The sequence below is a fragment of the Larus michahellis genome, chromosome 8, assembly GCF_964199755.1.
Source record: "Larus michahellis chromosome 8, bLarMic1.1, whole genome shotgun sequence".
NCBI classification, from domain to species: Eukaryota; Metazoa; Chordata; class Aves; order Charadriiformes; family Laridae; genus Larus; species Larus michahellis.
Window position 1 is genome coordinate 5,342,475 of NC_133903.1, and position 19,637 is coordinate 5,362,111.

The 19,637-nt window shown below is 47.2% G+C and overlaps 2 protein-coding genes across 4 annotated transcripts; both read right to left on the reverse strand.

The window, feature by feature from the left end:
• Positions 1-1,164: 1,164 nt before the first annotated feature.
• PLD6 (phospholipase D family member 6) lies at positions 1,165-3,571 on the reverse strand. Its single transcript, XM_074597724.1, has 2 exons — positions 3,160-3,571; positions 1,165-3,064 (listed from the first exon to the last, which is right to left on the reverse strand). The coding sequence occupies exons 1-2, from the start codon at positions 3,569-3,571 to the stop codon at positions 2,823-2,825; spliced, it is 654 nt and encodes a 217-aa protein (XP_074453825.1). The 3' UTR covers positions 1,165-2,822.
• A 1,761-nt stretch (positions 3,572-5,332) lies between these two features.
• On the reverse strand, positions 5,333-17,350 carry FLCN (folliculin). Of its 3 annotated transcripts, none has more exons than XM_074597723.1 (12): positions 17,156-17,350; positions 16,036-16,314; positions 15,084-15,230; positions 14,191-14,412; positions 13,541-13,701; positions 12,673-12,764; positions 11,691-11,881; positions 10,320-10,433; positions 9,812-9,935; positions 9,315-9,446; positions 7,585-7,690; positions 5,333-6,801 (listed from the first exon to the last, which is right to left on the reverse strand). In XM_074597723.1, exons 2-12 carry the CDS (start codon positions 16,282-16,284, stop codon positions 6,600-6,602), a joined length of 1,740 nt encoding a protein of 579 aa, XP_074453824.1. In that variant the 5' UTR covers positions 16,285-16,314; positions 17,156-17,350; the 3' UTR covers positions 5,333-6,599. The 3 variants fall into 3 exon arrangements, with proteins under 3 accessions (XP_074453824.1, XP_074453821.1, XP_074453822.1); XM_074597720.1 differs by having other exon boundaries at positions 17,046-17,180; XM_074597721.1 differs by lacking the exon at positions 17,156-17,350 and adding an exon at positions 16,843-16,917.
• Positions 17,351-19,637: the final 2,287 nt, after the last annotated feature.

Sequence of the window (19,637 nt, forward strand, 5' to 3'; positions counted from 1 at the left end):
CTTCCAGCACAACATCGTTACTACGGCGCTGACCTTCGGTGCGATCCCGGGGTACAAACCCCTCTCAGAAGAGGCCCCAAGGTCCCGCGGCAGGAGCAGGGGGCACCAGGCTGGAAATAACACGGGTTATAACGCTCTTTTGCCTGCATCAATCCGAGACTACAACAAGAAACCGAGGGTGTGGGATTTACCAGCGGAAACCTGATGAGCCAGACGAGTTGGTACCAACGGAACTAAAGCAGCTGGCCGTGAGCTCGTAAATAATGAGTGCAATTGCAATTATGGTCTTCACGCTTTCTTCACGCAGGCTGCCTGCGTGCAGGACTGTCACGAACATTCACTCTTTGTTCTAAACTAGAGCCGGCAAAGTATGTTGTAAAATACTAAAGACGATGGTAAGTAGGAAGCAGATAGGGACGCGCAGTCTTTGACCCGTGTCCACCCTCCTGGGACCTGGAGTTCGGGATGACTTGAGGTTTTAAAGAATCATTTATTTGAAAGGATGAAGTTTTGGGGAGAGAGGAGGAAGCTCTGCAAGTCTGTGGGTGGTAGCTGAGGAGAACAGGCGGCTTCCCTTAGTTCTGTCCCAGCACAGCTTTAACCGACAACTGACGCGTAATCGGAGGGGAATTTTTCTGGATTAAAACCACGCACGCACTACGCTCCACCGCTTGTACTCTGGGAACGGCCCAAAGGAATGGTGAGTAATGAGGACGCAAGTGTCATTTCCCAGTTCGTGATGATGGGACGCGGCGGCCAGCCCTCCCCCTCCGCCCTGCCCTGTGGCAGCGGAGCAGGGATGGTGGTACCCGGGTGGCACCGCGATGCTGCAGCCCCACGGAAATCCCAGCGGCTCAAACCCAGGAATGATCACAGCGGGGCAGTGGGGAGAGGAGGCAGCACAGTTGTCCTCGATCCCTGCCCATCCGTAGGGCAGAACAGCCTCTTTTAAGGGGCGTTTTCCACACGGATTACTCTGGGAAATAACATCTCACATGTGGTATTTTCCCTCTGCAAAGAGGAATGGGTGTTGGAGGCTCCCGTTTCTCAGTACGTGCACGTTCCTCTCTCTTTCCCTTCTCCCTTCCACTCGATTATTTCAGTGCTTTTTTAAGAGCCACCGTTTCCGATCAACTGCTCACTGTAATAGAAACATCACATTTTCTCACAGTATTTATTCCTTACAAACTCGTGTGACATGCTAGGTTCCCATGGATGTAGCTGATCATTTTTATTTTGTAAATATAATTACCTAACTTTACATTAACTATATCGTAATAAACTATTTTTGCACCACCCTTTGCATGCCGTGTAGTGAGGGCTTTCTTTCAAAAAGGACGCTACTGCATGAAGAACGGAGCAGAGGCCAGAGCCTGAAAACCGAGTGAGCTGATGGCTTTTATAGTCACCCTTCACAAAGGAAACAGCATTTTAATAGCAATAACGTGTTTAAAGTAGTGTAAATCTAATGTTGCTGAACGGGGTTTACTAGAGAATGACCTTCCTCAGCCTTGCAGAGTTGCTAAGCCAGAGAAAGCAATAATGCTTTTTCCCCCAGACCCACGCCAACTTTCTCAAACAAAACTGAACAAATCTGCAACAAAATAGAACAAATCTGTAATCCGTTGCTGTTACTCCACGTACCCTAAATAACACCTAAGGATCTACAGGAATTTTTAATGATTTGGATCTTTGGAACAACCAACCCCCAAGAACTGGCTGGCAGGCAAAAACCAGAAGACGATGTTGAGCTTTTCTGTGAAAATTCCAATCCTGGTGGCATTTAATAGGGCCACTCGCAGCACCACTCTATCAGGCAAAACTGGTAACAAAAATACTAAAGACCTTTTTTCCTTTTGAGAGATTTTGAGGCACTTTAGACTCAGTATAAAGTAGTTCTTACACAGACGCTATTTAGAGATACGAAATTCTGAAGTTTACGCCCATCTTTGTCCCACCCTGAACTGCAGGGACAGGGATGTTGCCTCCCTCTTGCTGCTCCCTCGCTGTCCCCAGCCTGCTGCTGCCACCACAGGCGAAGTCACCCAACCAGACCAGCACACGATGTCCCCACCTGAACGACCTGAGGTTTCCTTCCACCGCTCCAGCCATGTCTGCTCTCAAGACCGACTGATCTCAAAGAACAGTTTCTCTCATTTCTTTCCAGGCTTCCCTACACTTGCTCGCTGGAAGAGGAGCTGTCATTACTGTCTGTTCTCACATTTTTACACTGGAGCTCTGCTAATCTTAAACCAAAGGAAATGTGTACACAATCAAAACACACTTCTAAATTCTGCCTTCGTATTTCCCAAAAATTTCCTTTTACAAACTTTCAACAATTAATGCCAACGAGAAGTGTAACGAAGGTGCTTAATCTCTCTGTACAAACTTGAAATTTGCTGTAGCCCTTTTAACTCTTCTTCAGAGTTACTGATGTAGAGGAGACACTGGGTTACAATTCCATTCTGCAGTATCCCAAGTTGGAAAAATCTCCATTGAAACACCCACCCAGCACTGTATGAACACACCTCGTCTGTGTCAGGGCACGGCAAGGAGCCTGCACGCAGTTTTAAGCTCTAGGAATGCAGTCCTTGCGGTTATCCTCACAAAACAACTCACCAAACAGCTGGGTCATTCCCTCTAGGACAGAAATGACCCACAGCAAGGGATCTGTGGCACTTTAGGGTAGAGGGCACTTTGCTTCTCTGGAGGAGCTGACCTAAATTACACCCAGATGGACAATACAATGATTTCCATAGATGATGATAAAGTCCATGGATGCCCTCTGTTAAGCACTCCACCAGCCCTGTGAGGCAGCTCAATCATTTACTGTCTTTAGAAAAAAATTTGTACTTGATGGGATTGTACTTCTCCCAAATCCTTTCAAACTCATCCAGAAAAGGCTTCACATACTCGACATCCTCCGTGACCAGCACGTTCTCCCGGTTGTTCTGGATCGCTTGGGTGGTCCAGTTGAGGGAGCCCGTGATGAGCATCCTCCCGTCCACGACAGCGAACTTGTGGTGCATGTAACCGCTCTCCTGGTCGTGGCGCACCTGGATCCCTACAAAGACACAACCACCTCTTCAGTGGCGACCGACGCCATCGCCCAACAGCCGCCCCAGCGCCCGGCCGTGCCCTGCCCCGCGGCCGCCTCACCGGCCTGCCGGAGGAGGCTGATCTGGGAGCCCTGGACCCCCATGTACTGGGTGTCGGTGACGATGCGGACGCGGACGCCGCGGCGATGGAGCAGCCGGACGGCGCGGCCCAGCTGCGGGCTGGAGAAGGCGAAGAGGCAGATGTCGAGGGAGCGGCGGGCGGTGAGGAGATGCCGCAGGAGGCGGCTGAGGGGGCAGTCGCCGTGCGGCAGCGGGCAGTGGCAGGGCCGCGCCGCCGCCCCGGGCCCCGCCGCCTCGGCCAGCAGCGCCTCGGTGCAGCTGGGCGGCGAGGGGAACACCAGCACCTCGCGTAGGGGCCGGGCCCGCCGCCGCCAGGCCGCCAGCGCCAGGCACAGCGCCGCCGCCGCCGCCAGCGCCAGCCCGGCCCGCCGCGCCGCGCCCGCCGCCCACATGCCCCCGCCGCCGCCCGGCGCATGCGCGGAGGCTCCGAGCGCTGCCGCGGCGGGAAGTTTCCTCAGGGAACCGCCGCGGTGTCTAGCGCCACCCCGCCCCGGCCGACCGCCTTCCCGGCCCCCGGGGGCTCGGGCTGCCTCGGGGAGGTGGGGGAAAGGCGGCCCCGGAGGCAGTGAAGAGCGGCCACCGGCCCCCCTCGCCTGACTGGGCGCGCTGAGGAGCGCCCAGTAACCCCTCCCCAGCACCCGCCGGCTGCCCGGCATCGCCAGGTCCCGGCTGAGGGGACAGGGACAGACAGCCGCCGGCTACCCGGCGCCGCCAAGCCCCGGCTGAGGAGACAAGGGTGGCAGAATTAGGGCACAAAGGCCCGGGCTGTAACCGCAGGGCGGTGGTGGGGCTCTCCCTGCTCCCTCCTCCCGCCCTTCTGCCTCTGCTCGGCCAGGCAGAAATCACACCGGGATAAAGAAAGAGCCGGCTTTAATCAGTTTGTCTCTAAGGCGTACCGTTCAGAGGGAAGGAGGGCGGTGAAAGATGGCTGCAGACATGATTTTCCGTTAATTAAGTTGTGCACATTCCAGCTATCGCTGACGGCAAAAGGAGCGCCCGGGGCCTGATCCACAAGCTGCAGGAACTTGCCCAGACAATTATTTGGTAATCCCAGGTGTAGATCTGTTCTGGCAGGCAAGCACAGCTGGTTTTATGCTACGCAGGAGGCCTAGGTTCACAGAAACTCTCCCCTTTCTTTCCTGTGGGTACTTTATACGTGTTAAATTGGTGGTTTCCTTGCCCTGGCTCAAAAATGGTATGTTACCCAGAGTGTGGTTGTCCGTGACAGCCCTGTTTTGGATCAGGACGGAGACAGATGGACATTGCATCCAACTCACTGCTTACACAAGCGCAAGGAAAAAATGAAGCCTCATGCTCGACCTGGTGATCACCATTTTTCTGTCTTCGAAAAAGAACACACCTCTGTTCAGAAACGGGGGCTTTGCTAGTGGGTGCTTATGCACCAACTGCGGGTTAGCTAGAGACTCAGTTTTAACGTGTGATCGCTCGGGAGAGCTATTCTTTAAAAGATAAAAAACAGTTGAGCAAGCGAGAAGGTCTAAATGCCAAATAATGTCTTACCTATTGTGTTACACAGCTCTGAATTGGATCAGAATAGATTTCAAGTAGGAAAAAAAAAAAAAAAAAAAAGTAGATCACTTAAAAGGTAGCCCCAAGAGCAAGCACTGACCTAGTACTAGAAATTCCGCTTCACTAGTCCACGCTTGCCTAGTGACTTCTGCAACTTTTATGCCAGTCTCGGTGGGCTTTGTTTTCCCCTCAGGAGTGGCACCCAGGGCACGGGAAGCAGGATGCACACGCTATTCACACCTTCCTTTCCTGGGGATAGAGCTTGAGCACCTCTTTTGTTTCCCCGTCTCCTTATTGACAATTGGGAAATGCAAGGCCTTTTTGCAAACCCTGAAATTAAAGACGTGGTTAGTTTTTGAAGTGAGAGAGTAATGCCCTTTTCCAAGCATCTGTTGGCTGTTTGAATATCCTACAGTTGGCTTTTATGTCCAGTCGAACATTTTCAATTAATATATGGAGCAAGAGATGCTCAGATATGTACAAGAAACAAAGTTCAGGAGGAAAAGACCTGTTAAATTCTGGAAATTAGATCAAGGCTAAGATGCAGGAATTACCTTGTGGATCAACCGCTGCTTCCCCCACCCCAACACAGACACACACTGAAAATCAACACAAAACTAGGCTTTGTCCATTTTACAAAAATAGCTCTTAATGAGATTTAATGCCTGTCTCTATTTTTACAGATGTTCCAGACAAAAATCAACCTGCATATTTTATACATAAGAACAGAACTCGTGACAAGTTGGAACATCCCCTCTGAGCTTGAGTCTTGTTTGAATGAGTGTAGAAGGTCACCTGGGTAAAACCTGCCTCTAACTTGTTAAAAATGTCTACGGTAACATCAAGTTTTCCCAACAATGATCCAGGAAAAGACAAAAAAATAAAAGACTTCACAACAGAAACTGTAATTCCTTACAATACAGATAAGGAATATCCGTTTAGGTAATTAAAAAATGCACCAATGTTTCCATGAACTATTAAGCATTCAAAATGGCTACTATAGAGTTATATAAGAAGGGAGCACCTACAGGTTGGATCTTTTCTGCTTAACTTAATTAGAAAGCTAGGAAACTATTTCTGAAGACAGAACACCACCAGCAACCTTATCTTGGCGAGGTTATCTTCATTACCTGGAAGTTCTGCAACCAGAGGCAAAACAAGGCGAGTATTTTACCCTCTAGAGAGGCAAGCAGGCTGCATTTTGAGACTCCTTATATTACAATTTCCCCCCACCCCAGACAAGATTTCCAAAGCAAATGCTGAACCTGTCTCAAGTTAAGATATCAATAAATAAAGTGGAGTGACAGGACTCCAATAGGATGTCCTGACTTATGCTACAGCAGAAAATAGTCTCTTCTTAAATCCGAGCATAAAGTGGTTTGAAATAATTTACACATGATCCATACCCTGTGACGTGTCACTTATTTTTGGTTCTTGTTCTCTCAGGCATTTAGGAGATTCATGTGGGATTCGGAGAGATTAACTATATCCACTCCCAGGAGTTCTGGATGTTGTCACAGGTATCCGAGTCTTGCCAATGAAATCTAAAACTGAGGTCTACTGCCGCACCATAATGCTTAATGAGGACAGTATGAGATTTTAATTAATTCATACTGATTCCTTGAGTGTTGCTGTATTTTAGTCTTGAGTGTGGAGGTCTAGATTTAGAGTTGAGTTTCAAGACAGAGAGCAGCACTATTTATTAGCACTTATTAGTCCAGTCTCACAGCAATTAGAAAAGACTCAAGTCACTCTTCAAGTTAGTTTGAGGACCAGAAGAATAGTGATGAAGTTTCACTATCCGCCTAATGCACGTGCTGCAGGCTCAGCAGAGGCAACTCGGGGTTCCCTGCGATTATCTGAAGGCAGCAAGTGAGGTTTGGGCACCCTTTAGTTCCGGGACTCCGAGGACGTCGGGCTGCGAACTGTTGACATCAGGTGGGACTTGTAGGTCTTGCTCAGGCCAGTCATCCAGAACTTGAGAAGCTTGACGTTGTCCTCCTCCGCAGCTCCCAGAATGCTCAGCAGTTTTTGGGTATCCTCCTTGGGTCTGCTGTCCACTTTAGTGAATTTAAAGAGGACCTTCACTTTACTGCGGAAACAAGAAACTCCCGTCACTATTACAACGGACTTGCATGCATCAAACAGGACACGAGCAGTAACTGTAGCCTCTCTCGGTACCTCCCGCAACTAAATGTTAATAAAAGCTTCAAACGATATCTCATGGAAACTATGCTCATGCTTTGAATGAATAAGGTGGGGGGGAAGTAGAGTACAAGAAAAAGGGGGATTAGTCAGGGGGGTTACTAGTTTTCAGTAGTAATATGCATAATTCCAGTCTTTTTCATTCTAGTGAAAAGTAGAACAGTTAATTGTGACAACTGGGAATCTCCTTGGGAGACACATCCAGTGCCCATCTGGCCTTCGGGTACATTCACAAAATCGTCATGTTCCATGAATTATTTCACATGACTGTCTGGTCTTCCTTTATAGCTATTTGCACCTTTGAAATGCAGCGCCTGAAGCGCAATCGTGACATCTGTTTGGCATGTTACCTGCACTGGAATACAGCGCACATTGACAGGCATATATGTATTTGCATACTTAATCCTCATAATATATATAAGGCAGACAAGTATTGTCATGTAGGTAACCTACAACACGTGAACTGAAGCATAAAGGTTAAGAACTGCTGAAAGCCAAGAAGAGTTAGGACTAGCATAGAAGAACTCCAATATTCTTAGCTCCCAGCAGTAAAGCCGGCTACTCTCTCAAGACTAAAGCAGAAGTTACCCGACTGTAAGTCTGCCCTGCTGTAACCATTGCAGGATTAGTGCCAGAGCTGTTTCTCTGACAGCAACGTAGTCGTACTTACTTCATCCACTCCTCCTTCAGGCAAACAAGGCACTGATCCACAACATCTACGGAAAGGTTATGGTTGGTCAGGGCAGCTTCGATCTTGTTCAAGATTGTAGGGCCAACTACAGGATCAGAAAGAGGGGGGAAAAGGGGGAGAAAGAGGATACACAAGCTATGGGTTACCCACTTACACCTTTGCTAGTAATGTTAGCAAGGACTAGTCCATTTATTCTATGGCCTGGGCCTGAACACCTGCTGGAATTACCAACAAGAATACACATTTGTTCCACCTCTTATTCTGTTCAAGAGCACTAGCTTGCGCCCCTTTTTCACGTTGGTCTGGTGCATTAATGCAGCTTCATCTGTAGGCAGAAAGCTACACTATTAATAACAGCACAGCCAATTTCAACATAGAATTTGGCTTGATTAGTTCACAGATAACAATCTTCCTTGAGTCAGGAAGAAGCCTACTGTTCTACAAGGTCGAAAAATATACCCTCCAGTCACCTGCCTTGATTTCGTTTCCATGGAAGAGAAGTTAAAGATCATGCCACTAGAAAGATGTTTGATCCAAGAAACAACATGGAATTTTGTGACGGATCCCAGGATATGCACACAGGTTCAGAGGCCTTCGTTTTTTTCAGACACAGTTTTAAACCGAAGCTGTTTAGATTTTGTTGTTGCTAGTCCCATATCAAAAGCTCATTAAAAAAATGTAAAGTTATAAAAAAATCTTCATGCTTTGTACCATATACATAGCATATATAAACAAATATAAACCCTCAATTTTAAAGTCTCCGCTTACTCTTGATTTAATATTCTTCTTGTTAAGGGCAGTTCCAGGACACCTAGTTAAAAAACAAACCAACAACCAACCCAAGGCATTCCTTTCCTGGACCACTTTTTGGAATTCCCTAGGAGACTATTTTCCCAGCAGTCCGTGGCCTAGTAAGTTTGATGCTGTGGTGAAGAAAAGACCTTTCAGTGACTATTTTTGTCCAGAATCTTCTGGAAATGCCACTGGTTGGATGCAAAGTAGACTATTGTAATTATACATACGGGACCTACAACAGCTGCTGGAGCACAGGAAGAACATCACACAGGGAGCAAGTCTCTGCTTTTCATTGCACCTGTATCTTCAGAGGACAGAGCAAGAAGGATTTGCCATCTGTCAAGTCTTTTGGGAATCAATGAGGCCAATTCACCTAAATCAAGACTTCCCAGAAAACACGAGACTGATGGACCTGACTCAGATCACATCTGGGTGCAAGTGTTCGAGTCCTTGAATAAAGTTAGCAAAAAATTTAAAAAGAAAAAAAAAAAAGCCTGGGCATTTCTGTATCAGTCATACTTGTCTATCAAGTGGAACACGGGGGATGAGTAATGTCACGGGCCTTAAAAGCTAGACTTACTTAAAATAAACACACAAGTATTCCATGATAGAAAACATTCATTGTGGGTTACAGAAGAATCATTTCCCTACAATTGCTACTGTACCCATGTTACAGAATTTGTTTCTCATTTCTGAAAATTAATAAGCAAAACGCTGATCAGATAAAGCAAACCCTTTACGATTAAACAGACTGTGGTAAACCTCACCTCAAATAGCAGTACCCTGTTCTATACTGACCTGGCTTCTACTAAGACTTCCTTAAGGGCCAGTACTTGAACAGCTTAAAAAGCGAAAGTTAAAGGTGCTCTTTTAATCTCAATGATACAGGTTCTTTCTGCTTTCAAATCACCCACCTCGATCTGCTGCAACAGGGCTACCGCTGGTGACAACAAACTCGTACTTGTTGAGGGACTGCTCATCCTCAAACAGAGTTGGGTAGAGGCTGGAGCGGGTTGCAGTGCGAACTTCCACAAGGACCGCAAACTCTAGAGCAACAAGACCCCAAAAGAACATTAACTGTACCAGGCCAGATTCTAAAATCTAGCTACATACCCTGCTCCAAGAAAGCACAGCTCTGACCATTTACAATATTTTGCCTGGCATTAATCTTTCCCGAGCAGGAAGCAGGACTGTCAGCTATAGCGTGATCAGTGCTTAAAGCAGGTGTCACACCATTCAAATACTGAACAGGCAGGAGGATGGGGAAAAAAACCCTGAAGTGGTACAGGTTTTAGTTCATGCAGTGTTGTTAGACTATCTGCCAATACTTAATACAAATAAATAACAATAATCTTGTGCCCTTTAATATAAGATAATAGGGAAAGGAGAGGGTTCTGCAACAGGTTCTTACCAGATGATAGTATGTGAGATGGGATTTGGACATGTGGGCTAAGCCCTAGGAAGTTACACCGATACGCCTCTTCATACTGGTCGCTGTAGGGGATGATCCGCACACAACCAACAGGCAGCATGGTCTAAAGACGGAAGGAAACATGTCAAGAGAAACACTGGAGCTAAACCAGTAAAGTGCAATTTTCCCCTGACTTCCAGGGCCAGCCAAGACTTGGAGCAGATGCTCCTGATCTGGGGGGATCAGAAGCATCTTACTCAGCTTGGAAGACTATGCAGTTGCTGAGGACAACCAAGACATGCAAAGAGTGAGGTTTTTTGTTTGGTGGGTGTTTGTTTGGTTTTTTTGGTTCTTTTTTTTTTTTTTTTTTTTTTTTTTTCCAAACCACATAATTTAGAACACACTCTCCACAAGACTGCATGTCAGAGACAGGTCATCATGAAGGCTGGACTACTAGAGAAGCAGATGTGAAAATACGTAGCCAGGAAACAAAGGAAAAAGTTTCTACCCGTAGCACGTCAAAAGCAGACTGGACAAGATCCATATCTCGAGCTTTCCAGATGACCTGGTTCCCCATCAGAACATGCCAAGCCAGCATGCGGAATGCTGATGCCCCAAGAACCTGAAAAAAGAAAATATATATTCTGCATTGGTTATGAGAATTAGTGAAATGTCCAGTTTGCCCTGTCAAAAACATGACTACCACATAAGAAAATTGCTAGAAATGAAGAGCAGAAACAAACATGAAAATTTAGCAGGTCTTGTGCACAGAGAAAGAGCTCTAAAGCACAGCACCAAGATCAAGTATTTCTTTGACACGCATGGAAGGTGTCACGCAAAATAACATTCGCCCCCATCTATGGTTTCAAGAACAAACAACTGCAAAGTACCACTTTGCCAGCATGCCTAGCCAATAATCCAATTCAATATCAAGCACATTAAGAGAATCATAGAATAGTTTGGGTTGGAAGGGATCTTTAAAGGACATCTAGTCCAACCTCCCCTGCAATGAGCAAGGACATCTTCAACTAGAGCAGGTTCCTCCACATTTCGTTTCTCAGTTGGTCCAAATTCTTCAGTGCTCTGGCTAGCCAGAATCAATTAGCCCGCCTGGCCAAATCAGCAGTTTTGTTAAGACAGACACAGGCCTGTTCGGAAGGGGACTGAACAACTTCTATTAGATGATAAAAACTTTCAGGCATTTCTCTGCTCTGGGTTACGTTCACAGAAGTGATCCAGGCAGGAAAGGTGAAACAATATTCCAAGACAAGCCTCCAAAGGCACACACTTGCAATACAGTGGTGTAGTTCAACAGCTTCAAGCATTCTAAATTGGGAGACAGTAGAACAAAAGGAGGCTGAAGACATAAACCAGGTATTTGTCAGGAGTGTTCAGGAAAACAAGCTGGTGTGAAAGAGACCGCAGGTCAAATGCGCCGAACCTTCCCCCTCCGTCAGGTAACTGGAAGCACTGGAAAAGCTAGATCTGTACAGAGCCATTGATTTTGTTTGTAAATTATTTTTTCCCCTCTGAAACACTTTTGTTTTAAGCAAATAATACTTGGCTTTGAAGATGCTGCATGACCTCTGTATTAAATTACTGCCACTGTTCTTGGGAAGAAGTAAAAGCGCAGAATTTGAGAGAAATCATATGATCCCATCCCACATGACCGATGGTCACTAGAGGCCCATGTGATCTCAGAGGAAAGAAGAGTCCTCAGAGACGCGTTACCAGCTGTGTAGGCACCGTGTTCAACACAGAACCAGGAAAGAAGTGCAGACTGCAGGAAATAAATGCATCTTTTAAATAAACATTACCAGGAGAAAAGAGGTTATCAGCTTGTGAATTCAGCATCAGAGTAACTGTGCTCCTCTCTTACCTGCCTCATGTGCCTGAGAGAGCGAAAGACAGACAACCTTCTGTGAGCTATGTTCCAGCTGTTGCAGTCTGGCATCAGAGATGTTTCAGCTGAGCATTTAGATAGCTCTTGCCCTTCTACAACATCTGGCTGGGAAGAGGGCTTCTCTTCTTCCTCGGAACCATCCCAGCCTTCTGACTCTTCCTTCAGGTCTAGCAAAAAAAAAAAAAAAAAAAAAAAAAAAAAAAAAAAAAAAAAAAGGTAGAGCAGTCATAAAAATTGCTGCTCTCTAGTCTAGGCATGGGAACTGCTTCAGAAGTGCCTACACACACTGCAGCCAACTGATGTGAGCTCCATGTGGGGAGACAGAGTTCAGAAGGCAGTAACTGAAAGTACTAATGTCACAGCGACCCCTAAGGTGTTAATGAAGTTTCATAGTTCAGATACACCATAACCACTGAAGGGTCAAGAAGGAATTATCATCTTCTACAGGACACAAAGTCTCATCTTTTGACCAGCTATGTGTTCTCTATTCTTGCTTTAAAGGTCACGGCCAAAGCTTTGAGGCAGGTTTTGTAGATTCTAGTCTAAACGGATTCATAAAAATAATTCAATGCAAGAAAAAATCACGGTCCATTAATTTTAGGAATTCTGTAGAAAAGGGAGCAAGAAGTCCATATATTATGACTGGAAATTCTTCTGGCTGTAGAGATTCATTGGGAGGGCCAAACCAGCCAGAGAGAACAGTAATCATGATGCAACAGTCCTACGCAAGTAACAAACACCACATGTGCATGCAGAGAACCCACGAGGCCAAGGGCCTTGATTTCACATTCCTGTCAAGAGTCATCTCCATATGGGAGAGCACATCAGCTACTGCAGGACTACCACTAAGGTAAAGCTGATGAGAGATGGCTGCGCTTATGATGCTGCTGAAAGGACTCGGTCTTTTACCATCCAAAGCTTCTCAGAGGGTCTTCCAGCTCTACAAATTCCATCTCACCTGCAAGTTTCTCCATCTGAACGAGAGTGTCTTCTGTTGGTGCTCCCTCCAGAAGCTTCTCTGTGAGTCGGCTGCCACAAGCTTTCAAAAGCCTGGAGACATTGAAAGAAACAAAAGAAGCGTTCGTTAAGCCTGTTTGCCAGGGGCAAAAATCCAGTAAAAAACTTGGTGCCATGAGCTTAACAAAAAAATCCAACCACTAACCAATTTGTGTTTCCTTTCAACACATCTCTCCCTTCCTCGGTGTGGTAACTATCAATGCATCTTAGAACCACTGCCACTCCAAGTCACTGAAAGGCCTACCATTTTGCAATTACTTTGTGCAACACACTTATCCAAGTCACATGTCAGTGTTGCAACCCTCTATGTGGCATCTTTCCAGGGAAGTTGGATAAGCAACCAGGCACTGGAGCAGCTGGACTCCCACAGACATACTACTGTGCCGAAGGGCTGCACCTCCCACGCTGCCTGTCACAATACACGGGCACTTCCAGGTGAACAACCACCACACTTCATGTGCGAGTCCCAGGTACAACAAGCTGGGGGTAGGAGCGTCTTTTCTTGCTTTCTTCCATACTTACTTTTATGCTGCAAAACCTTTCCACCTAGATGGACATGGTTTCCATTAGCTGCCACATGAGTAGGTTTACTTCACAGCAACAAGAAATTTTTTTGTCCTAAAGGCATCAGCAGACTGCTGTCTTTCTGTGTTTAGCTCCTTCCAATTCAAAGGCTACTTAGCGAAGTCTAACTTACTACCTCCAGAAAAAAATACCCAAACACTCAAATCACAATTCCACCCTTTCAGAATATGGCAATAATCTCTTCTTAAAGGATCTGTAGAAGCTAGAAACACAGGTGGCATTACCAAGCAAAGGAAGTGTGCAAACATGCCCACAGGTTTTCATCGTTGGTCAGTGACGTTAAGGAGCGGGCTGCATTGCCATTCCGCTGGTGCAGGAAGGGAGTGAAGGCCGTGTTCATCCGCTGGGCGCGCTGAGGGCACCCGTACTGCTCTGCTTCAAACACCTGCACCACAGAAGAAGGGCATTATAAGAGACTGAAAAAGGATAAAATGCTTACATAAAGCTGGGCCAATAAAACTCCAAGAAAAATACCAAGTGAAAAGGGTGCATCACATGCAATCATCCAAAACACATTGTAAATTATGGGAAAAGAGAGGGAAAGGACGTCTTATTTTTAGACTGACTAAAATTATCATTAAGACTTGTGCTCCAAAACCATTGTCCTTCACAACATCAGTTACTTAAACTTCCAACAGAGCTACTGTCTAGCAGCTAGGTCTATGAAAAGTGTTACGACTGGCTTAAAATGCGAGAGGCACCCTGTTCCTTCTCTCCCACACCCCCAGATACGCACCATCCTCTTGTCCCTTGTGTCAGCCTTAATGACCACCCTGGCAGCAATGAGCTGGATCAGGTTTTTGACTCAGCTGTAAATCAACTATCATAATGTTTTACTAACGTTGACTCAAATGGACTCTGGGCACTGATGTACCTTAAGTGCTTTGCCCTGAAGCTCATCAATGATGCCTCTGATTTTTCCCAACAAGAAAGGCCAGGAGTTGATGAGGTAAATCCGATCCATCATGATAGTGATGATGCTGTACCAGCGCTGGAAACCTCGGGCCAGGCTGTCTTTGATGAAGAAGGTGTGGCTGAACACAAAACCATGCTGTTCATCTCCAAAAAAAATAGGGCCTTCACGTCCTGGGCAGACCTGAAGGGGAGGGACACATACACCAAAGTAGTTAAGCACATCACACAGCTGAAACAGTAATAAACTGAACAAAGCTTCCTGCTCTTTCACACACACCTGGTGAATAAAACAAGCCTTTTCTAGGTTACTATCCAAAACATGTGGGCAAACAGACCTCCAGAGGTATCCTACAAACCTTTGATTTAACAGTGTTTTAAGAATTCAGCTCTATTCGGCTACAGTACTGTTGAGAATTCGCAAGGGATTTTGGTGATCCTGACACACAAATGCTCATTAATCTGTAAGGTTCTACCGTCCCTTCTATGAGATGATGAACGTTAATGGTTTACAAAGATCAAATATTTCTTGGTACTAAACAACAGAATCCAATGTTTTTACAAAAACAGTTTATCTTACAAAGCAAAACAATAAACACATAAAAGCAAAAACAAGAAAGGGAAATTTCTGGTCTCGCAAGGTGAGAGGAAGGAATGCTCAATGGTATCAAAGGTCAACCTTAAAAATTCCCACCATTCCTTGAATGAACAAACTTCTATGTCTGTCTTTCCACCTCCATCCCCTCCTTCTTTCTAGCTGCACAGAGCAGTCAGGATCAGCAAAGCACTATCTTGGATTGGAAACAACGCCGAAGGCCATAACCAGGTTTTCTCCCTGTACTCCAAGGTAGTTACCTCGCAGCTCAGACTGCGAACGCAGGCCTGGCGCACGATGCTGAACAGCTGGGGGTGGTTTGGATGTTGGTGACTGACGTACTTGATTGAAGTTTCTTTGTCGTGGCTGACATATCCAGGATGTCCTCCTGCAAGAGAGCGGCAACCCTGAAGATAGAAGAGCAAATCCAGCCATAAATGAGCATGCAGTTACCTAAGCTTTACAAAGGCCTCTGCATTTTCCTTTCAAAATGTGAGGATGCATTATTTACCCATACAGATAAGAACACAAATACTTAGAAGACAAGAAATATGAGTCAGGGTCAGGATTTGAACACAGCTCCTCACATAGGACTCTGTGCAGTATACTTCATATGCTCTTATGCTCATTTTCCACTATTAAATTTGACTGTGAGCTTGCTGCTGGCTCTATAAGTGGTAAAATTCAGTTAACAGAAGCTGTGAAACCAACTGGCCTAACAAAACTGCCCATAACCTAAAGGACAGTAAAAAACAAATACCTCAGAACAAGTACTAATAGCAGACAAGAACAACTGAGAACATACATTTTCACTATTGTTTTAATTGCTTTTGCAATTTTTTTTTTTGTTTCCTAATCAATACTGCTCTTAAAATTACTTAAAATGAATAACTGACCAGACCTAACCTAATAAAGTAAATGCTCTTCAAGGATAAGGAAAGCATTTCTCAGCCACAAGAGAATCACAAATCACAGGGCTTAAAGACACTGTGCTGTCAAGGTCTATATGCTCAACAGCAGCTCCTTCATCCTCTGTTTATAGATCATTACAGTTTATGAAGACTTGGAGATGGTACCGTCAGTCCCATACAAAATGAGTGCAGTTCACTTTTTTTTACCTCTCTTAAACAATACAATTTGCATTAAAGAACCCAAGAGCCCTTTAGTTAAGCCAAGTGTCACCGATATCCACACACGGATATTCACACTTGCCTCACACATGTCTGACTTCTTTGGCCCTGGGCTGCTGGAGTCAGCGCTGGCACCTTCTGCTGGGCTGTGTGAGCGGATCCGACTGCTCATCTGAATGCCACCTTCTTCCTCCTCCGCCTGCTCATTCTGCCCAGAGATGTCCCCGCTGCTTGCGCCTTGGGGAAGCGGTGAATGTAGAACCTCAGTGCAAAAGAGGGTGCGAGGACCATGGAGCTCACAAAAATGGCAGAGGGCAACAATAGCATTCATAGTGAGAGCTCAGCACATGCGTTAGGCTTCCTGAAGGGAAAAAGCACACAATATCAGCACAACGGACATTAAAGCATCTCTGAGGCCTGAGCAGTGCAAGTCCTGCTCTGTATCCCTCCAGGAGCTCAACCTAAGGGACCAGCACACCTGCACCACAGGGTGACCCGAACAAGGGCCAACCCTTCGTGCCCTGATAGGATGGGACTACCGCAGACCAACCCCCCCGTGTCCGGGTCCCCGACTCTCAGCCGGGACACCTCAGACCCCACAGAGGGGAACATGACCGGACCGGACCCCCCGTGCCCGGATACCTCCGGTCCTACACGGACAGACCAGATCTCCGTGCCCGGACAGCTCGGGCCCTGCTGGAGCCTCCCCGCGCCCGGAGGCCTCAGGACTTAACGCGTCGGGACTAGCCCGGCTCAGCGCCCCCGGACCCGAGCGCCTCGGGCCCAGCCACGCCTCAGGCCCTACCCCTCCGGGCCGCGGCCTCCCGGCTCCGACACCGGCCCGGCCCAGGCTCCCCGGGCCCGGTCCCCCGCGCCCCGTCCCGCTCACCGCCGCTCCGGGCTCCCCCGCCCCGGCCCGTCCCGTGTCAGCGGGCGCCTGACACAGCCTGACCCACCGGCCCGTACCATCCCTACCGGCAGCCGGGGTGGGGGGAGAGGGTCAGACAGCTTTCCTGCTGCCCACCCGCCACCGCCACGGAGCGGCGGAACGAGGGAGAAGGAAGCGGGAGAGGGGGAGGAGGCCGTTCGTACCGCGGTACCGAGACGGTTCTTCCCGCCGCTCTGCCGTGGGTCCCCCCCCGGGTGCAGCAGTGACTCGTCCCACGGCCGCCCCGTCCACAGGGGCTGGACGGAGCCATTACCTCAGAACGGGAGGGGGGAGATGAGAAGCTCCGGACAACGCCTCTTTCCTTCCATCGCCATCCCCTACCCCGCTGTCGCTCCGCAGAGATTACACAATTGTGTCTGACCCTCGGCAGCCAAGATGGGGCGAGCGGCCGCCTGCGAGCCCGCGGGCGCTGTAGCCGAAGCGGGCCGCGCTCCCCCCGCGGTGTGGTACGGGCCGTACGGCGGCCCCCGGGAGGGGACGGGGCGGGGCGGCCCGTGCGCACGCGCCGTGCGCCGGCGGGGCGCCGTGAGGGGAAGCGGCGCCCGGCGGGGACGGGGCTGGCGGCTGCCGGGGCAGGAGAGGCCTCGCCGTCGGCTCCCTTTGTGCCTTCCGTGTCCCCAGCGCAGGCGGCGCCCGGCTTCTCCCGTGAAGACGGTCAGTAGAAGCACTGGCAACACCCATCGGGTGTTGTAACGCCTTAAACTAATTAGAGCATAAGAGGGGCTCCATGAAGTGTATTATCTTTCCCCACACCATTTACAAAGTGGTTACCTCAAGATGTTTACACGGGTAAAGCCCAGGTTAGAACTCTGAAGTACTCGAGTTAAACAAGCGTGTTCCAGTCTCTTCAATACACATCCTCTGTCCATTAGAGTACTCCAGCATCTCTTTGGGGTATCAAGTTTTATTAGGGGATCATTTATCTCTAGAAAACTTATGATGCAAAAATATACCCAATTCCCCGTGAACTATTAATCTTTTCAGACTTCAAAATAATAAAAGTACTGGATTCCTCCTTCCCCTTTACCTTGGAGTTGACCCCTAGGGAGTTTTAAATACCCCAGTCTGAACAAAAGCAGTAAGCCTTCCACAAGATAACAGCACGGATCATTTGGTAAATAAATCATTCAAATAAAACTTGTACTTAAAATCCCAAGAAAGAGCAGCTATCACTGATACTGTTACAATATGTATCTCTGGATCCAAGCAGCCACACACGGACTAAGAATTACACCTCTAAGGAAAACGATTCGGGGATGGTCAGTGAGACAGATGATGATTGTAACACAAAGATCAGATACGAACAGAAATGTTTGATCCAAAATCCATCTAATCCTGGAGCCCATCTCGGACAAGGGCCAGTAGCAGCACTTTCCGAGGGAGACACGTGATTTGCACAAAAAGAACTACTGTTTCTACTGGAGAGAGTTCAGGAGAGCTCAGAAAAGCCACCAGCAGAGCTTGAAGAACCCCCGAGCAGAGGCCACTGCCACCCGCAGCAGACAACTAGCAGCTTCCCACCAGTCGGCCAGAATCACACGTCCTGAGAAGCCACAAGAACAAAAGACACCCCCCTACCCACTCCCCCCCCCAAAAAAAAGCAACTAAGGAAAAGCCAAATACAAAAGACCTACTATCTCATTTAAGACAAACTAAGAAGAACGACTCGTTTGTTATCTTTATTTTCCAATAGTACATTTAAACAACTTCTCAGGGCTAACCTCCTCAGCCAGTTTGGCCATGCAGAAAACATTTCCTAGATTATACAGATCGCCTACGACAACACATACAACGGGTGGCGGTGGTGCTGTAGAACAGAGAAAGGAAGTTGTATGGAAGGAGGCGGCTGGAGTTAGGCAAGAGCGGTGCTACAGGAGTGTTCGCAGAGGTGGCTAACGGGGGCTCCTCGGTGGCACAAAACCAGGAGAGGTGGTTGAACACAAACAGCTTCTAACTATGTCTTCTTCAAACCGTTTCATTACCTGCTAAGCATAACTGGAGACCCCTCCTGTGGCTAAGAAGTGTAGCTGCAAGTCTAGTGCTACCCTTGGAACTGCATTTTAGACCTTGGCTAATTCAGATGCATTAAAATAGGAGTTAGAGATCAAAGCATGCAGTCGGTATTTCGTGAACACATCTTGTGGCCATGCTTGACGGGAAGAACAAGCCACAGGACCTCTGAGACTCTTTAAGTTCAGAGGAGCATAGCACACAGTGTTCTCATAATTGATCAAAAGTCCTTCCCTGCAATAAATACAAATTAAAACCAGAAAGCTCAAGTGTGCTCAAAGCGTCTCAGCTGACCACAGCCCATGCAGTTATAGTTCCAAGACTTGAAGGAGCTACTTCATTAAAAATCTGACTTAATTTCAACAGTATCTCAAGACATGCAGACGCCAGACCGTATGTGTTTATCAAACTTATTACTTAAAAGCCCTTCCCCAAAGCACTTTTGGTGAATGCTTTATCTCTACTGATTCTACAGGTGGGACCCGACTTTGAATTTTCAACAGCAATCGCAGTTGAACAGCACAACTATCCACGTGAGAAAGGAACCTTAGCAGTTCTCCAACCTTAAAAGCATTTGCCCTCTTAAAAATCAGATTAAGAGCAAGCGTAATATATCATTTGAAACTATTACATAGCTATTTCTACCATTCTTTTGATGTGAGCATGGATTTATTTTATCTACTTTAGGCAAAAAAGATAACATAGCTGCTGTTTGCCAGCTGCAT